Here is a 12,004-nt window from a genome sequence, read left to right on the forward strand (position 1 = left end):
CTGGGTGGCATAAAATGTGCCATTACCGATGGCTGGTTGGTAAACCTGCCCTGGAAAGAAATGATAAATGTATGGATGAGTTCCTGAGCGGTGGTAATAGCGATTTGACGGGTACTGCTGAATACCGAAATCAACCGAAATTCACTCCAATGGGGAGTGAACCAGAGTCTCTGGAGAGTCTCATTAAAAGGAGAAGATGACAATGGTTGGGGCATGTCTGTCGCAGACCTGATGAAGCACTGATAAGAAAGGCTCTGCGATGGACACCCTAAGGAACGAGGAAGCAAGGCCGCTCCGAGTAGACTTGGATTCGTACCACCGAGAGGGACCTAAAACAGAGATGTCTGTCCCTCGAAATGGCTCCAATAATAGCTGCTGACAGGGCCAGGTGGATATCCCTTGCATCGCCTCGTGCAGCAGGCCCGAAGAGGATTGAGTGAGTGTGTGATGTGAAGGCCTGGGTGGCATGACATGTGCCATTACCGATGGCTGGCTTATAAACCTGCCCCGGAAAGAAATGATAAAGGTATAGTTGAATATATCTGAACCCGACAGTGGTAATAGCGATTTAACGGGTACTGCTGAATACCGAAATCTACCGAAATCCACTTCTTTGTGGAGTGAACCAGAGTATGGGATGAGAGAACCAGTAGGGATTGAACCAGAGACTATGGGAGGTGGGCACCAGTGGGGAGTGAACCGGAGACTATTGGAGGTGAGCACTAGTGGGGAGTGAATCAGAGACCATGGGAGGTGGGCACCAGTGGGGATTGAACACGATGCTCTAGGAGGTGGCACCATTAGGGAGTGAACCAGAGACTCTGAGAGCTGGACACCAGTGGGGAGTGAACCAGAGACTATTGGTTGAGAGCACCGGTGGGGATTGAACCAGAGATTATGAAAGGTTGACACTAGTGGGGAGCGAACCAGAGACCATGAGAGGTGGGGACCAGTGAGGAGTAATCCAGATATTATGGGAGGCGAGCACCAATGGGGAGTACGAGTGAACAAAAGACAATGGGAGGTGGGAACAAGAAGGAATGAACCAGAGACTACGGGATGAGAGCACCAGTGGTGGTTGAAACAGAGACTATGGGATGTGTGCACCGGTGAGGAGTGAACCAGAATGGGAGATTGGTACCAGTGGAGAGTGAAACCAGAACTTTGTGAGGTGGACACCAGGGGGAGTGAACCAGAGACGATAGGAGCAGGGTACCAGTGGGGATTGAACTAGATACTCTAGGAGGTGGGCACCAATGGGGATTGAACCAAAGACTACGGGATGAGAGCACTAAAATGACTTTTGCATTCAATGACGTAAGATATTTGACGAGTTTATGTCATGTCATTATTTAATATTGAGCTTTTAATATTGAGCTTTTATATAGCGCAATATCCACTTAACGTGCTCAAAGCGCTTTACAAGGGGTCCCTGGTCAACAGCAACATTTAACATGTAGGACGATACATGACGCCTGTTAGGCGATATTACAATTTTTCGGACAAAGACAACGCTGTACGTTTCATTTAACCTGAGTAGGTGAAGATGTGAGTAAAGAGTCTTTTCCAAGGACTAAACTATTCGTCGAGCGAGGCTCGAACCCAGGACCTTCCGATCCGAAAGTGAGTGTCATACCACTAGACCACATAGCCGCACTGTTATCACTTAATAATAGTTCCGGTTAGAGAAAAAAATGAAGACATGTCAACATAGAGGAGCTACTTTCTGGTAGAGCTGGAGAGGTCTGTGATGCACTAGCAGGAGATGGAAAGACTGGTCAACGACAGAAGAAGATGGAAAAAGTTTCATCGGTGGTCCATACCCACTGCGGGATGAGGACAAGAGAAGAAGATAACAAAAGGCATTGGTCTCGAAGGTCCTTATTCTCATTCACTCAACACAAAGAGTCCATCCCTGTCACAAATTTCTGTCAGTAGGTAAAATTCTACAAGACTGGATTCATTGCCAGAACATAGGAATGATGATAAAGTGGCGATGGTTAGGCCATTCCCTGCGGAAAGAGTCCTGTAATATAACCAAGCAGGCTCTCGAATGGAACCCACAAGGCAAGAGGAAACGGGGTCGTCCAAAACAGACTTGGAGGAGAAGCCTTCACCAAGGCTTGTGCGTCTCCAATCTTACTTGGAGTGAGGCAAAGGTCAGTGCCAAGGACAGAAGAAGATGGAAGAGTGCTGTTGAGGCCCTATGCTCTGCCAGGAGCCAAGGGGCATAATAAGGAAGGAATTGTCATCGTTTTGATAAAACACAATTGTTGCTGCTTGAAGTTTGAAGAAATATATAATAGTCAAACGGGATGGAAGCTTTAATCTAATTAACAAATACAGATAATGTGCACATTTCGGTCCTCCCCTTGGTCAATAAAAACGTTGAGAATGGATTCCATATTTTTTCATAAAATACACATTAAAGTAACAGGTCTGTAATTTTGAGATTCGTTTTCTTTATCATCCAACAACTACTATGGACAGGATGGGGGGGGGGGGGGCGGTGGTTAAAATTAAAAGGAATTTATAAAACGATTAAACAGCCAACTAAGTCTTGCTTCAGCAAATCGTAAGCGGCTGGTGAGCCCATTTATTATGGTGAATGATTTTATTTATATTATGATAAAAAGAACCCCAATAGACTCGGCTTCACGAGTTAAATAACATGGACAAGCATAAGGACTTGCCTATATTTAAATAGCAAATATATGCTACCATCAACATATCCATAAATAATATTATAATAATAACTTTTATTATCATCATCATCATCATCTTCATCATCATCATCATCATCATCATCATCATTATTATCATCATTATTTCGGGAGTGAACCAGAGACATTGGGAGGTGGGCACCAATGGGGAGCGAACCAGTGACCATGGGAGGAGGGCACCAGTGGGGTGTGAACCCAGAACTGTTAGAGGTGGACACCAGTGGGAAAGGAACCCGGAACACTCACTGATTGGTGGACATCGGTAGGGGAGCTAACCCGGGACTATAAAAGATAGACACCAATAGAGTTTAAACCCGGGACAAATGAGATATGGACACCATTGAAAAGTAATTCATAGACTACCTGAAATGGTCACCAGTGGGAAACGAGCCCACGACTATGAAAATTGAATGGCCAAGATTACAGCATTTAGACATATTGTTCCAGTTTCACTCCTCACCGGTATCTCGGGTTCACTTTCCACTAAATGTCTTTTTCCTTTATCCCTGGGTTCAGTCCCCAATAGTGTCCATATCTCACAGTCCCAGGTTTATTCCCCACTTGTATCTACCTCCAGTGGTACGGGGGTTCAATCCCCGCTTGTGACACCCCACTTTGATTTGGGGTTACTCTTCACTGGGTGGATCCTTTGATTCACTCCTTAGTCGTGTCTACATCTCACAGTCTCACACCACTTGTATCTCATCATATAGTCCTTTGATCATTCCTCGTTGGTGGCAATTCCCATTGTTCCGGGTTCACTCTCCACTGGTGTCCACTTCACACAGTTCAGGGTTCAATCCTCATTGATGCCTACTTCCCATAGAACCGGGTTCATTCAATATTCACTTTTATCCATATCTCTGAGTCTCGGGTTCACTCCTCATTGGTATCCGGCTTCCATTTTTGATCCCAAGTTTACTATCCACTTGTGTCCACCTTCCCTTGTCCCAGGTTCAATCATATCTGGTGTCGGCCTCCCTTTGTCCCAACTTTTGTCCACCCTAGTTATTGCGGGTTAACTCTCCAATGGGTGTCTTCTTCCTCAGCCTCCAGTTCAATCCCCACTGGTGCCCTGCCCCATAGTCTCTGATTCTCTCCCCCTTGGTGTCCACTTCACACAGTTCTGGGTTCACTCCTCCACTGGTACCTCCCATAGTCTCCAGTTCAATCCCCACGGGTGCCCTGTTCCCATGGTCTCAGGTGCACTCCTCATTGATGTCCACCTCACACAGTTCTGGGTTCACTCCCCACTGGTACCCCCTCCCATAGTATCCAGTTTAATCCCCACTGGTGCCCTGTTCCTATAATCTTTGATTCACTCCCCACTTTTGCCCACCTCTCATAGTCCAAGCTTGACTCCCTACTGGTGCCCACCTTACATATTTCTGGGTTTACTCCCCACTGGTGCCCACCTCCCATAGTATCTGATTCACTGCCCACTGGTGCCCACCTCCTATATTATTTGGCTCAATCCCCACTGGTTGGTACTTCCCATTGTGTCTGTTCACCCCCCCCCCCACACACACACACACATGGTGTCCACATCCCATAGTCTCTGGTTCACTCCCCACTGGAGTGGATTGTTCGGTAGATTTCGGTAGTTTTCGGTGGATTTCGGTATTCAGCAGGACCGGATTCGATGTGGTTTAGAAACAAATGGTAAGCTTTCATTTCAGGAAATTTAAAAAATAACTTGAGCTTTTATATAGAGCATTATCCACTTGACGTGCTCAAAGCGCTTTACAGAGGGGTCCCTAGCAAACGGCAACTCTTCACGTGTAGGACGAAACATGACGCCTGGTATGTGATATTACAATTTTTTCCGACAAAGACAACGCTGTAACGGTCAGGTCCTCATTTTACACTTTAGTACGATGAGAGAATGTGACTAAAGAGCCTTTTCTACGTCCACAACTATGCGTGACTCGAACCCAGGACCTTCCGATCCGAAGGCGAGTGTTATTAGACTATATCACATAGCCGTACACAAAGAGTCCGGTATCGGTTCCAAGTTGAGCGTGGGTTGTTTAAAAAATCAAACTACACCCTTCTATCCACACAGCTGTAAATGGGTGTCGGAGCCAAACTCGAGATTCAACTTATGAGGGTATACTCGGCCTGGGTTAGAGATAGAAAGAGAGAGAGAGAGAGAGAGAGAGAGAGAGAGAGAGAGAGAGAGAGAGAGAGAGAGAGACTGGCACTTCTCCATACTCTTTATTTCTCATCATTATTGATAAAGTTCCCGCTCAACACTTTTTCTGAGTTTTATCCACGTTACAGAAACCGGGATAACATCGGCTCTATTGTTCAAAAGAAATACTCTTTTCAGCTGATTGCAGCATATCTTATTGGGGCGTGTTGTAATTCTTTAAAAGTAATTGATAGCCAAGTTTTCCCTCATTAAGAGCATTTTAGCTTCCATTGTTTTTGGCACCATCAAACATATTTACAATTGCGTGTCATGACATAAGTAAATTTCTTCGTAATGCGTATTATTGTAAACCTGTAACCATCGGAATCCTTACTGAATGATGGCCAAATGCTCACAATGTAAATAAGGACAACCTTGAGAACATTATTTTGATTTGCTCTAATTAAAGGTTAAGAGTACACGAAACGCATTTTTCTTTTCGTTAACGACTCCCATACGTACGGACTAACTCCATCGTACCTTGGATTATCAATTCGTTACTGCAATGGTTCAAGGAATTTTCCTTTGATTTTTACAAAAAATTCCCGGTATCTTTAAAAGACGTTTTTCTCTATCTTAATTAAGTAGTAATGTTATTTTTTAAAATAGCCGCCCGCCCACACAATCTCTGAATATCCCGTTATTCGTTGGCACTGAAATTTCTTGAAAAAGTCAGAAGTCACCGGGGTATGTTGAAAGTTGCAATATGGATGGCTTTCCTGTTTATAAATCAATTCTGTTCTCCGAACGCTTTTATCTTGAGAGATTGTCGTATGTAGGAAGCCGTGAATTAATACCAGATTAAAAAGAACACGCGAAGGATCCACGAACAAATGTGACCCATCGCCTCAAAACGGTATTATGTCGGGGTTAATTTAGATGCTAAGAATTGGAAATAAAGTGAAAACCACCAGACCAGAATAACATTATTTAAACGAACCTGTTACATTGAGTACTATAGATGATATACATCTAGGTGAAATACTCACAACTTCCGCCTGTCGGATGTAACGTACCAACACAATAAACTCTGTGTGTAACCTTGAACTTTTGTAGTTTGATTGGTAGAAGCTAGTGAGAACTAATCATCAAAATGGCTGTCTAAAAAGAAAGAGCGGAGTGATGCCAATTTCGTTCCTTCTACGGATATAGTTTCTTAAAGTAACAAAAACTAAGATGTCATTGTTTCCACCGTATTCATTCTGACATAATACCATGTTCAGACCTTAGGTATTAGAGCTTCTTCCTTATTCTTCTTCTTCTTCTTCTTGTGGAAACCTCCAATATTGTCGAGGATCACTCCACAGTTTGTAGGGTTTTACATTGTAAACTTGTTAAAACTCTGCACATAATACTAATAAAAAGTACATAGACCTAGATTAATTTTTTTTTAAAAGTCACGATGTGAACTCTAGCAACCGCGTGATGGCATGTTTGTTGGCAACCGTTTTCAGCCACTTCAGATGGGAGGCTATTCCACAGTCCAGCAATGGAAGGGAAAAACGAATACAGGTGGGCGTCTGTTTTTGATGTTGGGATGGTTACTCCTGATATGTGTCCCCTCGGTGTTCTTCTGCCGATATCTTTGATGTCGTTTGGAAGTTTAAGGCACGAATTTTTGTAGTAAGTAGATCTTGTGGAACAATTTAAGTTTATCTATCTCCTTCTCTTTTCCAGAGGTTCAAGGCCAATCCATTGTGTTATTTCAGATGCACTTGAGAAAGGATCGAATATGTTTGTGATGCGTCTTGCTGTTTTTCTTTGGATATTTTCTAAAGTGTTGATGGTTTTCTTTGTGTATGGGTCCTAAATTGAGCTTCCATACTTCAAAATTGGTCTAACAAAAGTTTAAAAGCAAGAGTTTGAGTTGAGATTGGGCATCATTTTAAACTGCAGGTGATGTAAGAGCTTATTCGATTTGCATTTGAAGCCAGGTGACATATGTGGTCGTTCTATTTAAGGTTTTTGGCAAACTCAATGCCAAGGTATTTTGCTGTCTATACATGTTCCAGGTTTTGACCATGAAGTTGGTATTTAAATGTAATCGGTGCTTTCTTCTGGATTAATTGTTTCCCACCCTTGTAGTTTAGCTAGATCGTCATTTAGTGATTTGCAGTCATCTGTTGTTCTTATCTGATTATATAATGCTGTGTCGTCAGCAAAGAGGCGCATCTTTGGCCTTTTACCCCGTGGAAGATCATTTATGTACACCAAAAATAGGGTCGGCCCAAGGACGTACACCTGATGTCACCATCCCGATAATGGAAGTCTCGCCGTCGACAAGAACTTGTTGGGTGCGATTGTCAAGAAACGCTGCAATCCATTCATTGTAAGGTTCTGTTCCTGATGCCAACATCATACAGTTTCTGGATTAGCCGATGGTGAGGAAACTTGTCGAAGGCCTTGGCAAAGTCCAGCAGCTGTATAGAAATGCGACCAATCGCTTCGAAACGGTATTTAATTGAGGTAAATCTGATGCTTAAAATTACATTTTTCGCAAAACTTATAGAAGGAACGAAGTTGACGTATCTGCTCAGCTCTTTGGTATTGTTTTTAGACAGCCATTTTGGTGATTAGTTATCACTAAATCATATCATTATTAGCCAGACAATAAATAAATAAAAAAATTAAATGAAATTACTTTATTCATCCCCAAGGGGAAATATATCTTTACGGTCTATTCCAAGGGAAGACTGGAATGACCCAGGCGTTAGCCGCAGTGCATCGCCGCAAAGTGATCTAGGGCGAGGTGACTTGCTCATGGCCACAGAACTAGGCCACGCTGCCCCCTAACGTTCAATGTTACACATAGTATTGGTTGTTGCCTAAAACGCACCTCACGAGGTCCCAGGTTTGGGAGTTTTTGCAAAGACGAAGGTCATTTAAATCGATCGTTATTTGTAGATCTTTTTTTTTAATAAGAGTTTTTCAAGAGTATAGTAGTTATCAGGTTAAATTGTGTGTGTGTGGGGGGGGGGGGGGGGGTGTTAAGGATAGGTTGTTTAGTTGTTTGCTTTTTATTGTTGTTGTTGTTTTGGTGTTTTGTTTTGTTTTTGTTTTGTTGTTTTTGTGTTGTCTGATTTTGGTTTGGTTTGGTTTGGGTTTTTTTTTCCTTTTTGCATTGTTCTGTTTTCTGTTATATTCTTTTGTTATTCTGAATATATGTGGGGGTTTTTTTGGTTTTGTTTTGTTTTTTGGTTTGTTTGTTTGTTTGTTTTTTTTTTGGGGGGGGGGGGGTTGTAGCCTTTTTATGTTTCTGAAAGAATTTTTACTTTTTGTGATTAGAACCACTGTTTGTTGCACTGGAATAGTGCCAAATTCGATACCTCCATGTTACGAGACAAACGGCACACCGCTCCTAATATTCTCTGCTCGATTGCAGGACTTGGAGAAAATCATATGTATGTACTACCTTACTTACTGGGGTACTCCGACAAATGAAAAACAACCAAATTTTCATTTTACGAGAAATATTTACTTCAAATATCTATGGATTAACATGACTTCCAACCTGTCAAAAAATTCTCAAACGTAAGATAGAAGAATAGAAAGTTTAATGCGGTTATATTAAGGCCTTGTGGTATGACACTCGCTTTCGGATCGGAAGGTCCTGGGTTCGAGCCTTGTCGGCACATATTTGAGTCCTTGGAAAAGATTCTTTACTCACATCTTCACCGTACACGTGTAAATGAGTACCCGACCGTTAAAAGTTTGTCTCCTCGGAAAGAATTGTAATATCGCCTAATAGGCGTCATGTCTCGTCCTACGTGTTAAGCGTTGCTGTTGGTCAGGGACCCATTGTAAAGCGCTTTGAGCACGTTTAGTGGATATTGTGCTATATAAATACTCTGGTTTTAGATAGAAAAGAAAGTATGTGATTTGTGACTTTTCAACAAAATGAAGGTTTAAAGAAAGGTTTCCTTGCCAAAATGAAAAAATGTATGTTTTTCAGAGTACGGCTAATACCATTCATGCCGGTGATCCAGAAAGAGTCTCGTGTCAATAATAGGTTAGTAATCTAAGTAGTAGTATTAGTAATAACGTCAGCTACCTGGTAAGTAAACGAAGCATTACTCAACCCAAAACACCTACGCTCTGACCTGCGATAAATTGTTTATACTCAAGGATTTTGACCTCTCAAGAGTCCTCATCAAAGACATCTTTAACTACGGAATATCCTCGCCACCACCCCCCCCCCTCCCCCCTCATTTTTTTTCTCTCCCTCCCTCATTCCCTTAGTGTATTATCCCTCCATGTATGTTTTACAACGATAGATTTTCTGCTTGAGAACCATTGCTGTGAAGATAGCCTACCTGTTACGTTCTGTCCTTCGATATTAGTACTTATGTACCCAATGGACTCTATGTGTATGCACCCTTGAATGTTTTGTGTCTGTGAATTAGAGAGTAAAGAGAGGGACAGATAGACAGGGCCACAGATAAATAGATGGATAGATGCATAGGATAGATAGATAGATAGATAGATAGATAGATAGATAGATAGATAGATAGATAGAAGATAGATAGATAGATAGATAGATAGATAGATAGATAGATAGATAGATAGATAGATAGATAGATAGATAGATAGATAGATAGATAGATAGATAGATATGAATTGCTTTAAACTTTATGCTAATGAGCCCACGACACGCTTCATATAAAATGGATCAGATTCCATAATTATAGTTTTTCAAAACACTTGATAAAATCTGTGGGTTGTTTAATTTTGGTTATATCTGTAACCGTAGTTATGGATAGCTACTCGTATTTTGCAATGGAACGCTTAACATCTTTATGAATCTTGCATCCAATTTTGACGAAATACGAGACAGCTAGCCCGTTTTATACAGCTAACTAACAATAACATTGTAATATGTATAAATGAATAGAGAGATAAATAGATCGATAGACTGATATAGTATCGCATCGTATTGATTGAGTTAATAGACTTTTTAAAACCTTAAAGTAAGTGTTCTTTGTAACTTTTAGTACATCGATAACATACTTTTTCAACTAGATACTGACATTCAATGTTAATTTTGACCCATCATATGAAAATGGCAATGTGTCCGAGAGCTTTGGATAATGAAAATTTAATTTTTAGCCATAATTATAAAGCCTGAGTTAAGTTTTAAAAGGCAGAGAAGTCCTGACGTTACAGCATCTACTCTTCCGGTTCCAAACTCCTTGGAAGTGTTTGCAACCAGTACTTTGGAGAACTAATAATGAATTGGTTGCATATTAAATCCTAATGCGGCATAACTATTTTTGTAACAGAATGCATAGACAGATTCTTAAGACTACGGGACGTAAAATAGTGAGAATGGATTATCTTTATTGACGACCAGCAGATATTTAGACTAGAACCAAAAGATCAATTTCTCAGGGTATCTATCCAGTCCTCTGGAAGAGTGGTTTTACACTTCCCATGAGATTGGAACCGGTATTTTTACATAACGCGTTTGTTCCCTATTGAGAACAGCAGATAATATATTAGTTTACAGTGAATAAAACTAAAACCCGAAGTTTTTACTTTAAAATCACTAGTTGGCGTCTGTGTCATTCTGAAATCCCGTTTTGAGACGGTGGGTCCCATTTTGACAATTGTATAGATAGACACAAAACATAGCAGTCGGGGTTCTATTCGCAATGTGTAAACATAGACTTGAACGAGTAAATGATGGAAAAGTTTAGATGTAGCCGACATTTTGGATTTCAGCAGATGTGCACATATTTGCAGGCTTATAAAACCGAATGCAAATGGATTCAATAGTCTGATGTTACGTCCGCCCAGCAACCAGCAGCTAGGGTTCTAAACAAAGAAAATCGGTACTTTTTATTCTTCATGCTGGCTAGAACATTTTCACATGTCATGTGATCAGAGTTTATAAAAGTCAAATCATGATCAGATTTATAATGTTTTGCTCATCTGGATACACTTTTACGCTCGTCGGAGAAGTATTTCATAAGGGCGTCCGCCATTTTCCCGATAGTTTAGTACCAGTTACTATGTTACTATGCATCATTACGTCACGACTGTTGAAGCCAATTATGGACTTTATTTAACATTGTTGTAATGGATGATATTTTGTGTAGCATTGAGAATATTCCTATTACTACAATAATCACATAACAATTTGGGTTATCAGATCTGCAAATAAGTACCCGTCGATTTCAGCGCATCTTATAAATATTTACATACTTTATGCTCACGAACCCGCGACACGTTTCATTTAAAATGGATCAGGATTCTATTTTTTTTTCTAAACAAATGATAACACCCGTGGGATGTTTAATATTGGTTATATTTGTAACCGTAGTTATGGATAGCTATTTAGCAATGGAACGCTTAACATCTTTATGAATCCTGCGTCCAATTTTGACGAAGTAGGAGACAGCTTGCCCGTTTAATACAGCTAAGTAGGACTAGCTATAAAATTGTAATCAAATTATCCAGTGAGAGTTACAATCACAGAGTAAATTTTTATCTTGCTAAATGCTTTGAGATCCCAAAGTGAGCAAATTGGCGTTTAATGATAAAGGGGAGTGTCTGAAGCAGGGCTCGACCCGGAACCTCCCGGGTTCAATGCCTTAACCACTCAATTACCTCCCGCCCTCTTTAAGTCAATGTTAAACTTAAGTTTTTCTATCTCATATAAATAAGACATCTTTGTATTATCGAGCAATTTATTGCACGTTCACAACTTTAACACTATCATACCGATCTTAAAGAACAATTTACCAATTATCCAAACTTAATTTATATAGTAGAAGTAAGCCTCGCTGTCTGAATGGCGTTTGCTGAGAATTGTGCGATTCAGCACATAGTTTTTTAAACTTCGATGAGTATAGCTGATCTCTCCATCCATGTTGTTAATTGCTTCCATTGGTCACGGGCTGTCAAGATCTTGTTGTGACTTAAGTACGGAGGGCACTGCAGTTTTTCTTAGTTCTTGTATAAGGCACTTGTAACATCAATCCTCTTATATGATTGTGAAAATTGGACATTAACCTCATTAAATTAAAAAGGATACAATCATTGAAACCAAATGCTATAGGCGCATTTCGAGCATCAACTGGACAGA

At 40.8% G+C, this 12,004-nt stretch overlaps 1 protein-coding gene across 3 annotated transcripts in view; it reads right to left on the minus strand.

The window, feature by feature from the left end:
- Positions 1 to 12,004, minus strand: part of LOC144974859 (ectonucleoside triphosphate diphosphohydrolase 1-like) — a 67,499-nt gene that overhangs the window by 8,475 nt on the left and 47,020 nt on the right. For all 3 annotated transcript variants that reach the window (XM_078918249.1, XM_078918232.1, XM_078918240.1), the window contains exon 8: positions 1 to 50. This exon is cut by the window's left edge and continues 99 nt beyond it. In XM_078918249.1, the coding sequence (XP_078774375.1) occupies positions 1 to 50 (50 nt within the window). The remainder of the gene's footprint in view (positions 51 to 12,004) is intronic.

Source organism: Berghia stephanieae, chromosome 1, assembly GCF_034508935.2.
Source record: "Berghia stephanieae isolate SIO BIC M18660-M18661 chromosome 1, UCSD_Bste_1.3, whole genome shotgun sequence".
NCBI classification, from domain to species: Eukaryota; Metazoa; Mollusca; class Gastropoda; order Nudibranchia; family Aeolidiidae; genus Berghia; species Berghia stephanieae.